This window comes from Hirundo rustica, chromosome 4 (assembly GCF_015227805.2).
Source record: "Hirundo rustica isolate bHirRus1 chromosome 4, bHirRus1.pri.v3, whole genome shotgun sequence".
Classification (NCBI taxonomy): Eukaryota; Metazoa; Chordata; class Aves; order Passeriformes; family Hirundinidae; genus Hirundo; species Hirundo rustica.
The window spans coordinates 688,956-708,653 of NC_053453.1; the positions used below are offsets into that span (position 1 = coordinate 688,956).

The 19,698-nt window shown below is 45.6% G+C and overlaps 1 protein-coding gene across 1 annotated transcript in view; it reads right to left on the bottom strand.

Moving 5' to 3' along the window:
* Positions 1 to 895: 895 nt before the first annotated feature.
* The window catches only part of UBE2H (ubiquitin conjugating enzyme E2 H), a 48,128-nt gene continuing 29,325 nt past the window's right edge, over positions 896 to 19,698 (bottom strand). The window contains exons 4-7 of the mRNA XM_040062508.2: positions 10,480 to 10,519; positions 10,049 to 10,101; positions 6,880 to 7,008; positions 896 to 3,671 (exon numbers count right to left, since the gene is read on the bottom strand). Of these exons, the coding sequence (XP_039918442.1) occupies positions 3,547 to 3,671; positions 6,880 to 7,008; positions 10,049 to 10,101; positions 10,480 to 10,519 (347 nt within the window). The 3' untranslated portion in view covers positions 896 to 3,546. The remainder of the gene's footprint in view (positions 3,672 to 6,879; positions 7,009 to 10,048; positions 10,102 to 10,479; positions 10,520 to 19,698) is intronic.

Genomic DNA, 19,698 nt, shown 5'->3' on the forward strand with positions numbered 1-19,698 from the left:
GCCACCAAAAGCTGGAGTTGGTCACCAAAAGCTGGAGATGATCACCAAAAGCTGGAGATGGTCACCAGGAGCTGAAGGTGGTCACCAGAAGCTGAAGGTGGTCACCAGAAGCTGGAGATGGTCACCAAAAGCTGGAGTTGGTCACCAGAAGCTGGAGATGGTCACCAAAAGCTGGAGATGGTCACCAGGAGCTGAAGGTGATCACCAAAACCTGAATGTAGTCACCAGGAGCTGGAGAAGGTCACCAGAAGCTGGACAAGGTCACCAGAAGCTGGAGATGGTCACCAAAATCTCTCTTGCTTCCATCACGGCTCCACCTTTGCACCCGGATGAGGCTGGCGAGGTTTCACAGACACATTTCTGGGGAGGGGAAGGATTATTTTGGGAGAAAAAGGGAGATTTGGGGTGCAAAACGAGAGGTGGGAACCGCAGGAGGAGAAGAAGCCGCGGGGTCTGAGGGGGTGGGACAGGAGCAGACCCCACTCCCGGAGTACCTTCACCCAGGACGCTTCTCCAAGCAGAGTTCTGGCGAATTCCCGGGATTTTTCACGGAAGTTCTGGGAACAGGAATTTTTTTTGGAGGTTGAGCCTCCAGGAATCCGTCCCGCTGCGTCGCACGCGGCCGGCAGCGCCCTCCCAAATTTTTAATTTTCGGTGGGTTTTTTTTTTTGGGGGGGGAATCCCAGCTTAAGCTGTTTCCCCATCCAGCAGTCGGACGCCTTAAATCCACGTGAGGGGAGTGATGGGAGACGAAAAAAAAAACCCCCAAAAACCCTCCGAGGGAAAGGGGGCGAGGGAATTAGAACACTGTTTTTATACAATATTGAAAAAATACAAATTTTTATTGTGATTTTTTTTTTTTGGTTGCCTTTTTTGTCATTCTTTTGGGGTTTTTTTTTGGCGGTTTTGTTTTGTTTTGTTGTTTTTCCTCGAAGCTTTTTCAACCCGAAATCGCCGCCCAGCACTTGATCCTACCCCAAAGCAGCGGCCACGAGTCGAAGTTTTATAGCAACAAGCAAAACTGCCAGGGCAGCGGGGGGAAAAAGCAGAGTTAAAGGCGGCCCCTCCCTCCCCGAATTAATCAGCGTGCTAGATAAAGAGTTAATTACATCATTAGCGCGTTAAATAATTAATGTCACCCTCCGACAAGCCACGAATGCCAGACAGAGAAACTCGAGCACAGCACTCACACCACGGCTGGGAGAGGACGGGGGAAAAAAAAACCCAACGAACGGAAATTAACCAGAAAGGAAATTCACGGTAGGTTTTTTTTTTATTAAGGAAATTCATGCCAAAGCCAAGTGGGACTCGATGGAGTTTTCGTTTTCTCCCCCCTCCCCCCGACTCAAAAAAAAAACCAAAAACAAAAACCAAACCCCAAAAAGCAACAGAAAGAGAAAAGAACTGATTGTGCTTCGTGAAATCAGAGACGGGGGCGGGGGAATCTCCCAGCCCCAACTCGGCGGCGTCTGGAAAGGAAAAGGAAACGAACCCCAATAATTCTGGGAGAAACGACGAACGTGCCAAGTCTGACATTCAAAACTCTGCTCCAGAGTCGCTCAGGGTGGGTTGATTTTTTTTTTTTTCTTTTTTTATTCCTCGCAGGTCACGTCACAGACTGAAAAGATCTCGTCCAAACCCCCTCCGGGAAAAAAAAAAAAAAATCCCCGAAAGAAAACGGCGGGGAACGTTCGGGTTTTTTTTTTTTTAAAAAAAAAAAAAAATCCATCTCAGCTCGAATCTCCGATGCACAATTCTCCCAATTCAAGTACCCCGGCATCCCAAGGAGACGTTTACTTAGCAGAATTCTAGGAACAACAGCAAAAATAAAAAAAAAAAAAAAATCCAAAAAAAACCCTAAAAAAAAAAAAAAAAATCTCTCAGCTTGCTGCAAGACACCAGGAGAAATCCAACATTCCAATTCCCAAACGTCGTGGAAATAAAGATTAAATTAAAAAAAAAAATCCAAACCAACCAAAAAAACCAAACCAACCAACAACAACAAAAAAACCCCAAAGAGTGAATCCGTTTGCTTCCTCAATTGGTGCTTTTTTTTATTATTATTATTCAGCTCAAATTTTGTGGTTTTGGTGTTTTGTTCTTTTTTTTTTTTCCCCCTAGGTAATTTTCTCTGTCAACTCTCAAGGAATTTTTATCCTGTTGTACCCACACAAAGCAGATGGGAACCAAGCTGGTGCAGAAGGGGGAGGAACGAAAGATTAAAAAAACAGCAAAAATAAAATTAAAAAAAAAAAAAATAAAAGGAAAATCAGAATCGGCGCCGACGGATTCGTGGACTTGGGCCGACGGGAAAATTCCGTGGATGTGAAGCTCTGGCAAAGCCAATCCATCCGGTCAGAGGAATTCCCAGGACACGAGCGAGCGTTTGGCACGCGCCTGAACCAGACTTCCGGCAAAAGAGGGAGCGGGAAAGAAAAGAAAGGAAAAAAAAAACCCACCATCATCATCGTAATAATTACTATAATTATAATTATAACAATAATAAAGAAGCCAACTCCAAGCCCTTCAAGGGCAGCAGGTTCTCCAAACCGGGCCAGAAGGAAGAGTTGGAATTTCCACGCGCTCCGGGGGGGGGGTCGATCCCGGCTCCAAGGGAATCGTCCGTGGGGGGTTCCGGATGCTTCTTCCCATCGCAGCGGAAGCGAAAGCGAGGCTCCTGATCCACACCGAGCGAGGGAGCGGCATCCAGAGCTTCTCCAAAGTCTTCTCCAAAGGGAATCGGCCAGCGGCCGTCAGTCCCTGAAGTTCGGGAGGAGTCCACGGCAGGACCGAAATTCCGAGTCGTTTTCCGGCCTCAGCGCTCCGAGGAGCGTTCGGATCGCGGTTTGTTTCGGGTTTTTGGGGTTTTTTTTTAGTGAAATCCCCCTTTTTTTTTCCTGTTTCGAAACACGACCTGGAGGAGCTCCTTCGGCGCCTCCGCAGCTCTGCCGCTCCCAAGGTTTTTAAGACTCAGAGGAAACGCCAAGGTCCCAGGTGAAAAAACTCGATCGGACAGCAAATCCTTTTTTTTTTTTTTCTTTCTTTTTGTAGTTGTTCGGATTTATTTTTGTTGTTTTTTGTTTTGTTTGGGTTTTTTTTTTTTTTTTTTGGCTAATTCCCTCCCTCCCAGGGCAGCTGTCTGGTAGCACACCGAAGTTGACCTCGGCCAAATGGGGGGGAAAAAAAATAAAGAAAAGAAAAAAATAAAGAAAAAAATAAAGAAAAAAAAAAAAAATCTCAATGCATGCATCCGGGCTGCATATTGCTACCAGAATGGAATGTTGGGAATTAAAACGCTAACGGCACCTCGGGAATCGGGAAAACGACCGAGAAAAATCAAGATCTAAAGGGTGAGAAGAGAGAGAGAGAGAGAGAGAGAGAGAGAGAAAGAGAGATATATATATCTATATATATATATCAATGCTATAATTCATAAAAACCTTGTTTAGTAATAAAAAAAATTGCTTTGTTTAAATATGAATATTATAGTCTGCTTCTCGTGGTTAGGAAATTAGAGTCTCTCTGAAAAGCAGGTGGCCTCCTCTACTACAATTCCATATCCTGAGCCTCATCTTCCGAGAAGTCGGACATGGAGCTCTCGGATGAGCTGTCCCCGGTGCCTTCTTCCTGTTCTTTTAGTGCTTCTTCTGTTGCATATTTCTGGATGTATTCTGGATGGGAGAGAGAGAAAAAAAAAAAAAAATATATATATATATATTAAAAAAATTAGGATATTTAGGGATAAGCGATGAACGCTCGGTTGGGAGAGGCTGGGTCACAGCGCGTTTGATAAATCGGATCGTAAAAATCGGTCGTAACGTAAAACGTAATTAGGAGTAAAAAGAACTGAAAGCGTCACATTATAAATTACCACAACAATTAATATAAATATAGAAATGACAGGTTATCCCATTGCCCAGAGAAGCTGCTGGCTGCCTCGTCCTTGGGAACGTTCCAGAACAGCTTGGACGTTCCCTGGGAGAGCGGAAGATTCCCTGCCCACAGCAGGGGCTGGAATCGGTCTTTAAGGTCCCTTTCGACCCAAAGCATCCCAAAGTTCTGTGACACATCCTTGAGGCGGCTGCTCCCTTCCCAGAGCTCTCCAAGAACTGATCTCCCTCTGGAAAAACGGGAAAAACCCAAGGGAGCTGTTACGCTCCTCGCACATTCCGCCAGAGGCAACCCCGGTGCTGCAGCTGCAGGAGTTTGGACGGCGAAACCTCAGGGATTCCCTCTGGGATTATTCCAAATCCACCTAAACTCTGGAAATTTGGGAATTTCCAGCCCCCAGCACCTCCTCACTGGCTGCTTCCAAGGGACGTTCCCACATGGAAGCCGCTGCTGGAAAAAGCCTCCTCGAGTCTTAAGCTAGAATCTGAAGCCCTTCAAGCTTCAAATGCCGCTTTTTATCCGGGAAAGCTCCGTGCTGTTTGGTTTTTTGGGGTTTTTTTTGGGGGGAAGGTTTAACCCAGGGCAAGTGAAATTTCCAAGGAGTTTCCACGGTGGATGTCGCGTCGATTGGGATTCGCATTGGGGTTTTCAGTCCATCAAGGGGAAAAAAAAACCAACCCAGACTATTTAAAAACTGACAAAGCATCTCGCACAGAAGGGTGTTCAGGAAGGGGAACACTCCACGGCACCAATTCCTGCCAGGAAAACGCCACTGGAATCATCTGTTCGCAGAGCCCGGAGCAAGAGGAACGAGCTGTGGTTACACCCTTGGTGTTCCTCCGGAATTTCAGACACGTGGGGTGGGAGAAGCGATCCCAGAGACGTCCTGAGCAGCAAAGACTCAGCCTGGAGATCCTCCTGGAGTTCCTCATCTTCCCAAAGCAGGATTCCACCAGAAATCTCCCACAGAGGAAGCGGAGGAGAACGGGAATCGCAAATTCCTCTTCCACCTTCCCCGCGCTCCCAACGACAAGAACGCCGGGAGCAGCGGCAAGGAATAAATCCTGGATTGGCACTCCCGAGTTTCCCAGGGCTGCCAGGATCCTCTGCGGCGATTTTAACGTGTCCAAGGTTCTTTTTGAAACCCGGGGACGGCAGAGTTTTTGTTGGGATGGAAGATTTTATTCCTGAATCCTCGTCACGCAATCCTGGGGATTTTACGGAACGCGTTCCGAGCGCTTCCAGCTCCTTCCAGATCATCTGCAGCTGGCTCGAAGGGTGGGAACGAGGAGCATCCCTTTATCCCAAGGGATGTCCTCAGAGCTTCCTTTGGGCTGAAATTGGGTTTTTCTGGCTTTTTTCCCAAGGATATTTTTGGGTTTTAGATTGTTTCCGTGAAAGCCCAGAGGACTCTCAGTGCTGGCACCGGAGATTTTATCTGACAAATTTTTTTTTGTTTTTTTTTTTTTGCCTGGAAGCTCCCTGGTTATGAAAAAGCAGGGAACGGATTTCGGGATCTGCAGGGAAGCTCCCACAATCCTGTCAAGAGGAATCGGCCAAGCGAGGCCGAATAATCCACGATTTCAATCGAATTTTTGAGAGCTCCGCCCTCAAAAATATCGGGCATTTCACACCAGGAGAGTGACTCCACTCGCGGGTGGTGCGGCAGAGCCGATCCCACGTTTTGGGAGCCGAGCTTTCCCGATCCCTGCTGCTCCTGGAGGATCCCATCCCACCCCACGGCTGCAGATTTTCTCCGGGGATAAACAATCTCTTGGTTATCCGGTAACAAAACTCCGTTCAAATGGAAATTTCCCACCGGGAGACGAAACCTCGGTCGTGTTCGCTGGGTCGGAGGAGAGATAAATTCCAGGGCTTTGCCAGAGGCTTGGCACAGCAGGAAAAGGGAGCGCTGCTGATTTTAGGGAAGGAAAATCTACGGCACAATTCCTCATTTTTATCTCGTTTCTTACGATTGCCAAGACTAAGTGGGTTCACGTCTCACTCACCAGATTGCTTGGACAGTCCTTATTTATCCAAAGTATTTATCCAAAGTATTTATCTGAAGTATTTATCCAAAGTATTTATCTGAAGTATTTATCCGAAGTATTTATCCAAAGTATTTATCCAAAGTATTTATCCAAAGTATTTTGGGAGTCCTTACTGGGAGCTCTCCCTGATCCCAAGGAGGTTCTGACCTCTGCTTCCAGGGAAAACCTTTCCCTTTCCTTCTGAAGGCATTTTCGACCTGCCAAAGCTCCTTTAGTTTAAATTTCTTCCCAGTCTTTATTAATTTCTCTGCATTTTCTGACAGCAGCTTCCAGGAACGGATCTAGGAGGCCTTGGCTGGGCCAGGAAGCAGCAAGGAGGGATTATTTGGAATTTTCCACGAATTCCTGCTCTGGCGAAGCGCAAAACCACCTCATCAGCGACTCCTCGATTGCTGCTCTCAAGAGCTTTCCAACAAACCGGGTTTTATCCATCATTTATCATTTTATCCCATCGGGCGTTTAAGACTGGAACTTTTCCTGCTTTTTTTTTTTTTTTTTTTTCCCAGTCACAACATCCTAAAAAAAAATCCTAAGAAAAAATCCACCAAAGGAATAATCTCCTTAGGTCATCTTTGTGGAAAGGTGGCAAAGCTGATCTCCCACGACAAATCCACGCTGTGATCCTGTGTTACACGAGGAATTCAGGCATTCCAGTGATTTTTATTTTTTTTTCTTCCCCCAAATAATCCCTCCCATCTCCCCAAATCCCACTGAATCCTAACCCCGGCTTCCTCCCCTGTTTAATTTAATTTAAGCTCTGCTGATGATTTCCAACCCCAGCAGCGCCTCACCCTTCCTTCCTTCCTTCCCATCATCCCATCTGAAAAGAGGGGTGAAAAAAAAACCCCCCCAGGAACTGACTCCCGAGATCTGCAGCAAAAAAATTCCATCATTCCCTCGGGCTGGAATGCCAGTAATTGGGTTAATTAGGCCTCACCTTTAATTTTCTGTTTGTACTCTTCTGGTCGGTGGAGGTACATGGCCGCAGCGTCGCCATTTAGAGGATCTATAGGATTGGGATAAGCCAGCAGCTGGGGCAGGAACGACTCAAATATATTGGTGAGATCTGCAAAAGGCAAAAGACAGCGTTCGGGGGGGTGTCCGTGAGCCGTCCCAAAAATCCATCCCGGAGCGGCCCAAACTCCAGGGGGAAGCGCGCCGAGAACGCGGGAAGGAGGCGGAATCGGGGGAGCGAAATCGCGGAATTGGAAATCGGAAACCGAAAGTAAAAATGTAAATATAAATTTAAAAAAAAAAAAAAGTAAGAACGAGAACGAGAACGAAAACGAAAATTAAAATTGAAATAATAAGTGAAACGTCAAAAATAAAATATTATGATAAGCATAATAAATAAATAAATAAATAAACAATAAAAATAAGAATAATAAAGAATAAATAAAAAAATAAATAAAAATAAGAAATAAGAAATAAGAAATAAGAAATAAGAAATAAGAAATAAAATAAAAATAAAAATGGATGGAGGAGCTGCTGCAGCTCCTCACAGACTCCTCACCCCTACACATAAACGCTGATATCCACGGGTTGAGCAAGGAAGGGGATGGAATTTTCCTGATTTTTTTTTTTTTAAAAATCCTGGCTTGGAAAATGAGGAAAAAAAACTCCGAACAAGCAGCGCTGTGCTTTGCCCTTGCCTGAATTCTCCACCTCTTCCAACCTCGAATTTAATGGAAGGTTCTCCATCCATGGAGCGGGGTCGGAGCTCAGTCTTTGAGATCCTTCCGACCCCAACCATTCCATGACTCCGTGGACAGCACAAAGCTCTTCCAGAGCTTCTCCTCCAACTCCAAACAATTCATGGAATGTGCAGAGCTCCCACCAACACCTCCTCCTGGTGCTCAGGAGCGACCGTGGATACAAACTCCCTGTCCCAGAGGTGGCAAGGGTCAGGAACCAGCCCTGGGTGCCATCATTCCTCCTGGGGAATGTTCTAGAAATCTTTTTTTTATCCAAAGATGAAAGATTTTTTTTATCTTTGGATTGGAAAAGATTTATCTTTCTCCTGCTGGCAGGGGAATCCCGCCTGTGGATGAGCGTCACGGATCAGACTCAAGGAATCCCGTCGCTGCCCGGGATCCACCACCACAGTGTGGACGCCTCAACCTTTCCCTGGAGAATAACAAAAAGCTGAATCCCATTCCTGAGTCATCTCAACTTCCCCCCAAGAAATCCACCAAGGAAAGGGAAGGAGATCTCCAGGTGCTCTCCCTGTGCAAGAGCTGCTCCAGCTCTGGGATGCAGGAACAGAATTCCAGCGCCGAGGCGCGGTGCCCGGCTGGAACACGGAGCGGCCCTGGGATGGAGCACCTGGAGAAAAGGATTTTAATCCCAAAAAGGGATCCCAGGATCCCAAAAAAGGATTTTAATCCCAAAAAGGAGATCTCCAGGTGCTCTCCCTGTGCAAGAGCTGCTCCAGCTCTGGGATGCAGGAAGAGAATTCCAGCGCTGAGGCGCGGTGCCCGGCTGGAACACGGAGCGGCCCTGCGATGGAGCACAGCTGGAAAAAAGGATTTTAATCCCAAAAAGGAGATCTCCAGGTGCTCTGCCTGTGCAAGAGCTGCTCCAGCTCTGGGATGCAGGAACAGAATTCCAGCGCCGAGGTGTGGTGCCCGGCTGGAACACGGAGCGGCCCTGGGATGGAGCACAACTGGAAAAAAGTGTTTTAATCCCAAAAAGGGATCCCAGGATCCCAAAAAAGGATTTTAATCCCAAAAAGGAGATCTCCAGGTGCTCTCCCTGTGCAAGAGCTGCTCCAGCTCTGGGATGCAGGAACAGAATTCCAGCGCCGAGGCGCGGTGCCCGGCTGGAACACGGAGCGGCCCTGGGATGGAGCACAGCTGGAAAAAAGTGTTTTAATCCCAAAAAGGGATCCCAGGATCCCAAAAAAGTGTTTTAATCCCAAAAAGGAGATCCCAGGAAACAGCAGGAATGCTCTGTGCGGGAATTCCCTGCCACGGCAGGGGCTTGCTCTTGGAAGTTGGAATTCCCCAGGATTGGATCCGGGCAGTGGCAGCAAGAAGTCGATTTTAATTCGTGCGAATTTAGGCTGGGTCTTGGAGAGGATGAGGGAGCAGAGCCCTGGAATTCCCTCCTGGAATCACAGGACACCCAAGGATTTTTTTCTTGAAGGAACCTTCTCCCAACCCCCCAGATGTACGGGAAGAGCTGGGAACACGTTCAGGGATCCCAAGCACGGCACCGAGGAGCCGCTGCTTCCCGAAGGAATGAGCAGGAACTCAACCCCGAGATCCTCGGGATTTTTTTTTTTTGGTGGATATTCCAGGTTTCTCCCACCTGGGTCGCTCGCCGGAATGATCTGAGCCAGATCCTTCTGCCAGCTCTGCTCTGGAAGGGGCGACACTCCAAAAAAAAAACCCCAAGGAATTATTTCCCCTTTTTTCCCATTTCCTTGCGCCAGGGAGGGGAGCAAAGCCCTGGAAGGGAGGAGGAGCTGCTGGAATCTTGGACTGGTGAATTCATTGGGAATTTTTCAGCCATCCCAGTGTCCCCCCGCAGCTCCAAGGCAGGACCCGGAATGCCCAAACCACCGGAATTATTTCTTTTTGTCCTTTTTACGGGGAAAAGTGGAAAAGCCGATCTCCCCCAACAAATCCACGCCGTGATCCTCCTCCCTTCCGCCACGCTGGGAATTCCAGCATCCCAGCGCGGGATTTCAGCTCAATTCCGTTCTCCAGGGAAGAACCTGAAGGATTTGAGGTCCACGTTCCCCTGAGTTTGTTCCACAAAGGTTTACCGGAATATCTGAAACTCCCATTTTTAAACAGAGGCTCGGCTGTGCTCCTTCTAACGGCTCCAGCTTTCTCTAAATGCTGGTTTCAATTGATCTGTTTATCTCCAAAAAGCGGATTTTTAACCAGAAATGACCTCGTGGAAACCACCCTGCAGCATCAGAGGCAACACCACCTCCTAACCTGCAAAAAAATCTGGGTTTTTTTTTCTCGAGATCTTGGCTCAGGGAGGAGTTTCAAATTCAGTAAAAAAACCCCAAAATCAAAGGAACAAAAAAAATAAAGTGGCCTGAAATAATTTGTCAGCACAGCGCAGAGGAAAATAAATACCCAACTCACCGTAGAGAGCTGTCCAAGTCTGATTGATTACATCTAGACATACAGTTCCTGACCTGGAACACAGGGGAAAAAAAATGGAATTAACCCTGGAAAACACTCTGGGAACTGAGGAAAAAAAATAAAAATAAAAATAAAAATAAAAATAAAAATAAAAATAAAAATAAAAATAAAAATTAAAATTAAAATTAAAATTAAAATAAAAATAATAATAATCCTCCCCAACCCCTTCCCTAAGGGTTTGGGATGAACCCCGATTTATTCCTATTTCCGCAGAAATAAACAGGAATAAATTTAATCAACCTTCCAAGAGAAAAATCAATCGAGGAGTTTTACTGCCAAGCTCCACGTGGCCGAAACAAAAACAAAACTGTGGGAAAACATCTGAGATTTTGGAGGATTGAAGGGGGACACGAAGAAAGGATTTTACTTACGCTTCGTCGATGTTGGGATGGAAGATTTTATTCATGAATCCTGCAAGGAGACGCACGGAGAGAAATTAGCAGGGGAAAAAAAATATAAATAAATGGGGGGTTTTTTGGTGTTTTTTTTTTTTTTTAACGTGAGAAGTCTGGAATTCATGGAATGAGGACTCCAAGCCATAAAATATCTGGGCAACCTAAAAAATAACCAGGCAGCGTTCCCACTCCGGGGTCCGCTCCCTCAAAATCCAGGAAATTCGGGAAAATTCTGCCGTGCCACCCCGAAGCTTTTGTGGGATGCTGAAAATTCCTTCCCATCAGCTCAGCCCTCACCTGATGGAGTGAGCTCAGGAGCGCAAAAAATAAACACCGGACGCAAATTTATGCCCAACGTTTGATTTTTTTTTTTTAAATCTATTTTTTCCTAACAGAGATTTTCTACGAGCTCGGTATTTAACTACAACTGCGAGCCGGGGAGGTCGTAATTGAAATTTTCCATCGATTTTCCAGCAATTAATTCTCCTGCTGGCGCCTCTGGTCTCCTAAAAAAGCAGCTCAGGTGAGGTTCAGAAGAAGGAGCTCGATGTGGCTTTGTCCACATTTCAGATTTCTGGGTTTCAGAGGGATTTTTGTTGTTGTTGTTCTTTTTTTGTTGTTGTTGTTGTTCTGAGTCGCAAATTAAATCGTGACATTTAAACCCCCGTGGTTCCAAGCCCCACACCTGAATCAAAAGATGAATTTTCTTTTCCAGCTGCCAACTTCGAGACAGCTGGGGAGCTCCAAACACTTTTTTTTTTTTTAAATCCCACAAATAATGATAAAATAAAGTACATTAAGGGAATTTACGCAGCGTCCTCAGCCTGTGCGGGAGAAAAGCAAATCCAAAAAAACGTTTCCAGCGATGGCTGAGAGCGGATGCAGAATCCAGGATCCCAAACTCTTCACAAATATCGGGATGTGGGCACAAATTCACCGTGGAACGGGGATGGGATTAATTCCTGCATCTCTGCCTTGGATAAATCCTTTGGAGTTGCTTTTTTCAATTGAGAATTTGAAATAAATCCTCCTTTTCCCTGTCCTGGCACCTTTTTTTAGTGAGAATTTGAGATAAATCTTCCTTTTCCCTGTTGTGGCACCTTTTTTTAGTGAATATTTGAAATAAAACCTCTTTTTCCCTATTGTGGCACCTTTTTTTAGTGAGAATTTGAAATAAATCTTCCTTTTTCCTGTTGTGCCACCTTTTTTTTAGTGATTTTTTGAAATAAATCCTCCTTTTCCCTATTGTGGCACCATTTTTTAGTGAGAATTTGAAATAAATCCTCCTTTTCCCTGTCCTGGCACCATTTTTTCAGTGAGAATTTGAAAAAAATCCTCCTTTTCCCGGTTGTGCCACCTTTTTGAATTGAGAATTTGAAATAAATCCTCCTTTTCCCTGCTGTGCCACATTTTTTCAGTGAGAATTTGAAATAAATCCTCCTTTTCCCTCTTGTGCCACTGTTTTTTAGTGAGAATTTGAAATAAATCCTCCTTTTCCCTGTTGTGGCACCTTTTTGAATTTGAGAATTTGAAATAAATCCTCCTTTTTCCTCTTGTGGCATCTTTTTTTGGAGAGAATTTGAAAAAAATCCTCCTTTTCCCGGTTGTGCCACATTTTTGAATTGAGAATTTGAAGTAAATCCTCCTTTTTCCTGTTGTGGCACCTTTTTTAGTGATTATTTGAAATAAATCCTCCTTTTTCCTGTTGTGACGAATTTGGAAAAAATCCTCCTTTTCCCTGTTGTGGCACCTTTTTTGAACTGAGAATTTGAAGTAAATCCTCCTTTTTCCTGTTGTGGCACCTTTTTTCAATTGAGAATTTGAAATAAATCTTCCCTTTTCCTGTTGTGGCACCTTTTTTTTAGTGATTATTTGAAATAAATCTTCCTTTTCCCTGTCCTGGCACCTTTTTTTAGTGATTATTTGAAATAAATCCTCCTTTTTTCCTGTTGTGCCACCATCCTCCAGCCCAAAAATCCCAACAAACAGGGCCCAGGTGGGAATTCTGCAGGAATCCTTTCAAACCAGCGGCAGCTATTGCCTGTGACAAGGATAAAAGCAGGGAGGAAATTCAGGTTTGGGATGTTGACTCAATCCACGGCCAAAAAAAAAAAAAAAAGCTCCTTCCAGGATTCAAAAAAAACCCACGGGAGTTTTCTTTCCAGAGCAGCCCCAAAAATAATAATTTTTAAAAAAAAAAAAATTAAAAAAAATCTGTATTTAGAGTTTTAAAAAGCTCCCGACCTTCATCCAACCGCTTCGGGTGAGGCACTGGAATTTCATCCCTGCCCAAAGGAGGAGCAATCCCGCTCTGAGTGACGGATCTGGGACTGAAATCCCTCCCCTCCCACCCATTCTGACACAAACACAACTCCAGCCTCGCTCGGGCCGAGGGGTTTTGCACGATTCCAACCCGGGGCCGGGACAATCTCCGCGAGGAGAAGGGAGAGCTCCATAAACATCTCCACGCTCCCGAGAGAATTTCAGGAAGGGCCTGGAAGAGTTCGGCTGGAAGAAACGAAGCAGATTTTAAAAGGGAAGCTGTGGCTCCATCAAATATTTACGTCCCGCGGCTCCCACGAGTTTAAATCGGGGCACGGATCCGTTCTGCCCGAGCTGAGCCGCGGCGAGCGCCGATCCCCGTCCTAAATCCGTGCTTGGTTCTTCGGGGGGGAGAAAAAAAATTATCCCTTCCTTCACATTGTGCTTGGAATCTTCCACGTTCCCAGATGGAAGAGTTGTTCTCCAGGGAAGAGCGGCAACATCCTCATCCTCTCCCTGCATTTGTTCCCCAAATTCGTTCTCCTCGTGCCTCATTCCATGGGCACAAATTGCCCAAGGTCAAGAGCAGCTCCATGGAATTCCATCTTTTTGTTGTTGTTTCTGATCCAGGAAGAAGCACAATTCTCTCCTCCTTTATTTGAAACGTGAATTCTCCTCTGATAAACCCGACCGGCTCCGTATTTATTTTTAGGGATAAAAAGGACACAGAGCCCGGGAACATCCAGGTAAAAACTGAAATTCCAAGTTCAGCAGGAAGCCAGGAGGGAGGAAAAAAACCAATTCCCTGCACTGGGGTGGGTTTATTGGCACACAGCACATCCCAATTCCTGCACCGTACAGAATTCCATCGGGACAGGATTGGGATTTCGGGGTTCTTTCCGTGCCACGGGGCGTGGAGCCGAGGTCACAGCCTGTGATTCCAGGTGCTGGACTGGTGGTGAACATTGAATTTCATATTTTTAAACCAAAATTCCCACTGAGCTCCTGGAAAAGCCAATGCTCGGGAAGAACGCGGAGCAGCACGATCCACCCTTTTTTCCATACGGAGACACTGAAGTCCGGGATTGCCTTTGGAATAAAATCATAAAATCCACGTGGATAAAAAAACCTTTGGGTGAGAGCAGAAAACCCCGTGGACATCCTGAAGGAATTCCACACCAGGAAGGGATGCAGCTGCTCCCACCCCGGCAACCGCCGGTGTTCCATCAACAGGAGGGAGAATTCCTTGGATTGCCGAAATTCCTCGTGGAGACGGGCGCTGTTAAATTTCCATCTCAGCCCACCCCAAGGCTGTCGGCTCCTCGGTGCCGGAAACACGGGAATGCTCCAGCAGCTGGATGTATTCCAGCACGGAATGAGGTCCTCTGGTTGTGGATGGGCTGGAAGATCCCAGAATTCCAGGATCGTTTGGGTGACAAGGGACCTTAAATCCCATCCAGAGCCAGCCCTGCCACGGCAGCGACACCTCCCGCTGTGCCGGGATGATCCAAGCACTTCCAGCCTGGCCTTGCACATTCCAGGGATCCTTCGGGAATTCCAGCCCAGGCAGGAATTCCTTCCCAAGATCCCATCCAGCCCTAAGATCCCGCGCAACCGGATCTCCCGGGAAACGGCCAAGAGGAATGACAAGAACCAAGGAGCTGCTGCTGTGAGCTGCTCTGCCAGCAGGTCCTCCAAAAGGCAGATCCCAAACACCTGGAGAACTCGGGAATGTGGAAGATTTCCACCCTAATACCTGGAGAACTTTGGAATGTGGAAGATTCCCACCCTAATACCTGGAGAACACGGGAATGTGGAAGATTCCCACTCCAATACCTGGAAAACTCGGGAATGTGGAAGATTCCCATTCTAATACCTGGAAAACTCAGGAATGTGGAAGATTCCCGTTCTAATACCTGGATAATTTGGGAATGTGGAAGATTCCCACTCTAATACCTAGAAAATGTGGGAATGTGGAAGATTCCCACCCTAATACCTAGAAAATGTGGGAATGTGGAAGATTCCCACCCTAATATCTGGATAATATGGGAATGTAGAAGATTCTCACCCTAATACTTGGAAAACTTGGGAATGTGGAAGATTCCACCCCAATATCTGGATAACTTAGGAAATGTGGAAAATTCCCACTCTAATACCTGGAAAACTCGGAAATGTGGAAGATTCCACCCCAATATCTGGATAATTTAGGAAATGTGGAAGATTCCCATCCTAATACCTGGATAACTTAGGAACAATGGAAGATTCCTACTCTAATACTTGGATAATTTGGGAGTGAGGAAGATTCTCACCCTAATACCTGGATAATTTGGGAATGTGGAAGATTCCACCCCAATATCTGGATAACTTAGGAAATGTGGAAAATTCCCACTCTAATACCTGGAAAACTCGGGAATATGGAAGATTCCCATCCTAATACCTGGATAATTTGGAAACGTGGAAGATTCCCACTCTAATACCTGGAAAACCTGGGAACGTGGAAGATTCCACCCCAATATCTGGATAACTTAGGAAATGTGGAAGATTCCCATCCTAATACCTGGAAAACTTGGGAATGTGGAAGATTCCCACCCTAATACCTGGAAAACTCGGGAATGTGGAAGATTCCCACCCTAATACCTGGATAATTTGGAAATGTGGAAGATTCCCATCCTAATACCTGGAAAACTCGGGAATGTGGAAGATTCCCATCCTAATACCTGGAAAACTCGGGAATGTGGAAGATTCCCACTCTAATACCTGGAAAACTCGGCAATGTGGAAGATTCCCACTCTAATACCTGGAAAACCTGGGAAATGTGGAAGATTCCCACTCTAATACCTGGATAATTTGGGAATGTGGAAGACTCCCATCCTAATACCTGGAGAACTTGGGAATGTGAAAGATTCCCACTCTAATACCTGGAAAACTCGGGAATGTGGAAGATTCCCACTCTAATACCTGGGAAATTTGGGAATGTGCAAGATTTCCACCCTAATACCTGGATAATTTGGAAATGTGGAAGATTCCCACCCTAATACCTGGAAAATTTGGGAATGTGGAAGATTCCCACCCTAATACCTGGATAGAAATATGGAAGATTCCCATCCTAATATCTGGATAACTCAGGAAATGTGGAAGATCCCCACCCTAATACCTGGAAAATTTGGGAATGTGGAAGATTCCCACCCTAATACCTGGATAGAAATATGGAAGATTCCCATCCTAATATCTGGATAACTCAGGAAATGTGGAAGATCCCCACAGAATCCCAGAATGTTTTGGGTTGAAAGGGATCCTGAAGCTCATCCAGTTCCACCCCCTGCCCCGGGAACATTTTCCACGTTTTCCTGGTTGTTTCTGCACCACCCAGGCAGAACTGAAAGCCTGGGAGATGAGAGGGAAGAGGGAAAAGCCTCGGAAGAATCCAGCCTTGCGCAGGGGAGCCCGGCAACGCTGCTCCGTGCTTGACAAATAAAATTTACAAACCGCCCATAAACATCCACGAGAAACGAAATCCCCGTTGTAGCTTGGGATGACAAATTCCAGAGGATTGCAGGGATGGAGCAGGTTCCTATCCTGCCGAACTCCACCATCCCAAACCCCCCCCAGATGGATTTGCTCACGGATTGAGGCCGGCTGGACGCTTCCCACTCCCGAAACACCCAAGGGCCCGCAAGGGAATTGGGTTTTCATCTTTACATTTTGAATTTTCACACGCGTTTCACGCCAGTTTCAGGGATTCCCTTGCCGTGGAACCACCGGGGGAAGATTGAGGACCTGGGGTAGGAGAGGACACGGGAATAAATCCTGTGTCCCAGTCCCAGCCTGTGGATGTTCCCATTTTTCCAGGGGTGTTCCCAGCTCGGAGCTTCGCTCCCTGTCAGGGCAAGGAGCCCTCCTTGGCAAAGGCACAAATCGATTTTTGATGGAATTTAGAAGTGAGGAGCCCTCGCTAACACGAGGAGTTTTTAATCCCTCGAATCCCAAAACGAGAAACCAACGACGAGCCAGGAGAAATCTGTGAGATCCTGGCTGGAATTCAATGAAATCGGGGAAAAAAAAAAATTAAATTAAATTCAGCTGCATTCCTGTACCAGCTGCCACAATGCCTGATTTTTTATATATATATATATTTACATATATTCCATATGTTCTGTGCACACACCTGGTGTTTTGTTTGGGAAAACACTTGGAAAAATAAAGGGAAAATAGAAATGCAAGGGAAAATAGAAACATCTGCACCTGCAGGTAACCGGGACAGAGATGGAGGAAAATGAGAGCTGGGTATGAAGATACAGAAAATATAATAATGCAGGTGATATAATATAAAGATATAGAATTTATAGGTATGGATTTATAAATCTAGAGATAGATTTATAAATCTAGAGAGAACTTATAAATCTAGAGAGAACTTATAAATCTAGAGAGACTTTATAAATCTAGAGAGAATTTATAGAGAGAATTTATAAATGTAGAGAAAATTTATATGGAGAATTTATAAATGTAGAGAGAAATTTATAAATATATATCATTTATAAAGGGAGAATTTATAGAGAAAATTTTTATAAATATAGAGATAATTTTTATAACTATAGAGAGAAATTTTATAAAAAAATACGTAGCACATACAGAATTTATCTGAGAAACTGAGGCTCAGGGAGTTTTGAGTGTAAATTTGATTATTAACAAACCCCACGCTGGCCTAAAATTCCTGCAGATTTTTAAAGGAAAAGGAATTAAATAGCCAATTAATTCCAGGCTCCCAGGTTGTTTCTGCTGCTCCAAGCAAGGCAGGATATCTGAATTTCCTCCTGTTTGTGGCATTTATGGGAATTAATCCCCAGCTCTTGGCAGGAGCAGGGAGCGATTAAAAACACCAAATTCACGCCGAGTTTTGTCCTGATCTGGGAGCTCCAAGGATAATTCCACTCTGGAAAAGCAGGGAAGCTCCCCTGAAGATTTTAAATCCTCAGGGAAAAGGAGAGAAGCAGAGCCAGGGAAATTGAAACCTTGGGAATTGGGATCCGGGCACGGAGCAGGGAATTGGTAATATATTGATAGTATAATGGAATGTTTATTTTAAATATTTTGTAGTGTAAATGTTAGGTAGTATCATAGGAAAGGAAAGGAAAGGAAAGGAAAGGAAAGGAAAGGAAAGGAAAGGAAAGGAAAGGAAAGGAAAGGAAAGGAAAGGAAAGGAAAGGAAAGGAAAGGAAGAAAGGAAATAAAAGGAAAGGACATGGAATGGGCAAGGTGCACCTAAAGGACGTACAGGCATTCAGACCAAAATTCCCCTTCACTTCCCTTCCTTCACAATCACCCCCTTCCCCAAGTCCCCCTTTTCCCCCCTCCCCCCTCCCCCATTTTCCTCTCCCCTCTTCTCCCCTTGCTCCCTTTTCTCCCCTTTTCCCCCTTCTCCCCCTCTCCCCTTTTTCGCCCCCTGTTTCTCCCTTTTTTTCCCCCTTTGCCCCTTTTCCCCCTTATTTCCCCCGAAAAAACGAAACAGGGGGGGAAAAGGAAAAGGGGTTTTTTTTCCCCTTGGAAAACGGGAAAAAGGGGTGGGAAAAAGCGGGGGAAAAAGGGGAAAAGGGGGAAAAGGGGGAAAAAGGAGGAGAAAATGTTCCGAAGGGGGACGACTAGGGTCGGAGAGAGAGAGGTAGACAAAGGGGAGAAAAGGGGGGGAAAAGGCGGGGGAAAAAGGGGGAGAAAAGGAGGAGAAAAGGAGGAGAAAAGGAGGAGAAAAGGGGAGAAAAGGAGGAGAAAAAGGAGGAGAAAAAGGAGGAGAAAAGGAGGAGAAAAGGAGGAGAAAAGGGAGGAGAAAAAGGAGGAGAAAAAGGAAAAAGAGCCAATAACTTGCTGAAGCAGCAGGAGCAGCAGCGTCAGGAGTTGCTTTTGTTCGGAGCAACTGCTCCAGCTCAACCCCCAAAATCGGGATATTTAGGGATTTATTTCTCCTGGTGGCAGCACTCAAACCCAGAGCCGAGCTGGAGCCCTGCAGCAGGCTCTGCTCCAATTCCTGCTTTTCTGGGACGTGCATTTCCCTTCTGGGGATATCTCCCATGCCGGGGAGATTTGAGGAAAGAGCTGTGGGTGGGAGCGGAAAAAAAATCCCAAAAAAGCTTCTCCTGGAGACCAAAAAGATCCCCGCTCCTCGAGGGATTCCCAGAACTTCCACAGCTGTTCCAAGGACAGCTTTGGAACCCACTGGAAAACCTTTTTTTGCTCAGGTTAATTTGGGAGAGAACACCAGGATTCCCTGGGTCTCATCCTTGGAGCCGGGCTGGGATAAAAGCAACTGGAGCAGCTTAGAAGGGGAACTCTCAGCCATCATTTTTTTCCTATTTTTTTTTCCACCAAAAAAAATTTTGGACATGCTCCAAAAAAAAAAAAAAGGTTTGGGTATTCCCAAAAATAAATAAATTCCACGGTAAAACAAACAAAAAAGCCAAAATAATGCTCAAAATAATCATATTAAAAAATCCCATGTCGGGATTAAAGTTTGGGGTTTTTTTAGGATGGAAGGAATATTTCAGCCTCCAGCCCTGGAATAACAAAGGAAGCTGCAGGGATGGTGATTTTAAGCTTTGGGATTAAGGTGGAATTGACTCAAGGAAAAGCTGCTGGATTCCAACTTTTCTCCAAGGAGGGACTCAAACGGATAATTGGAACTCTGCCGAGAGCAGAAACAAGCCCAGGACCTCCTCTGACCATCGATGAGCTCCACGATCCCCGAAATATTTCGCTTTTTTTAATGTAAAAATCAGAGATTTCCGCTGGGAATTGGCCCCCTGGGGAATTCCTGCCGAGCTCAGGCTGGGTTAGGAATTGGCTCCTTTCCATCATTTCCAGCGCTCCCAGTTCAGCTGCGATGAAGTTTTGATCAGGAAAATCTCCGAAGCACAGATTATCGGGATGGCCCAGGAGGTTTCGGCC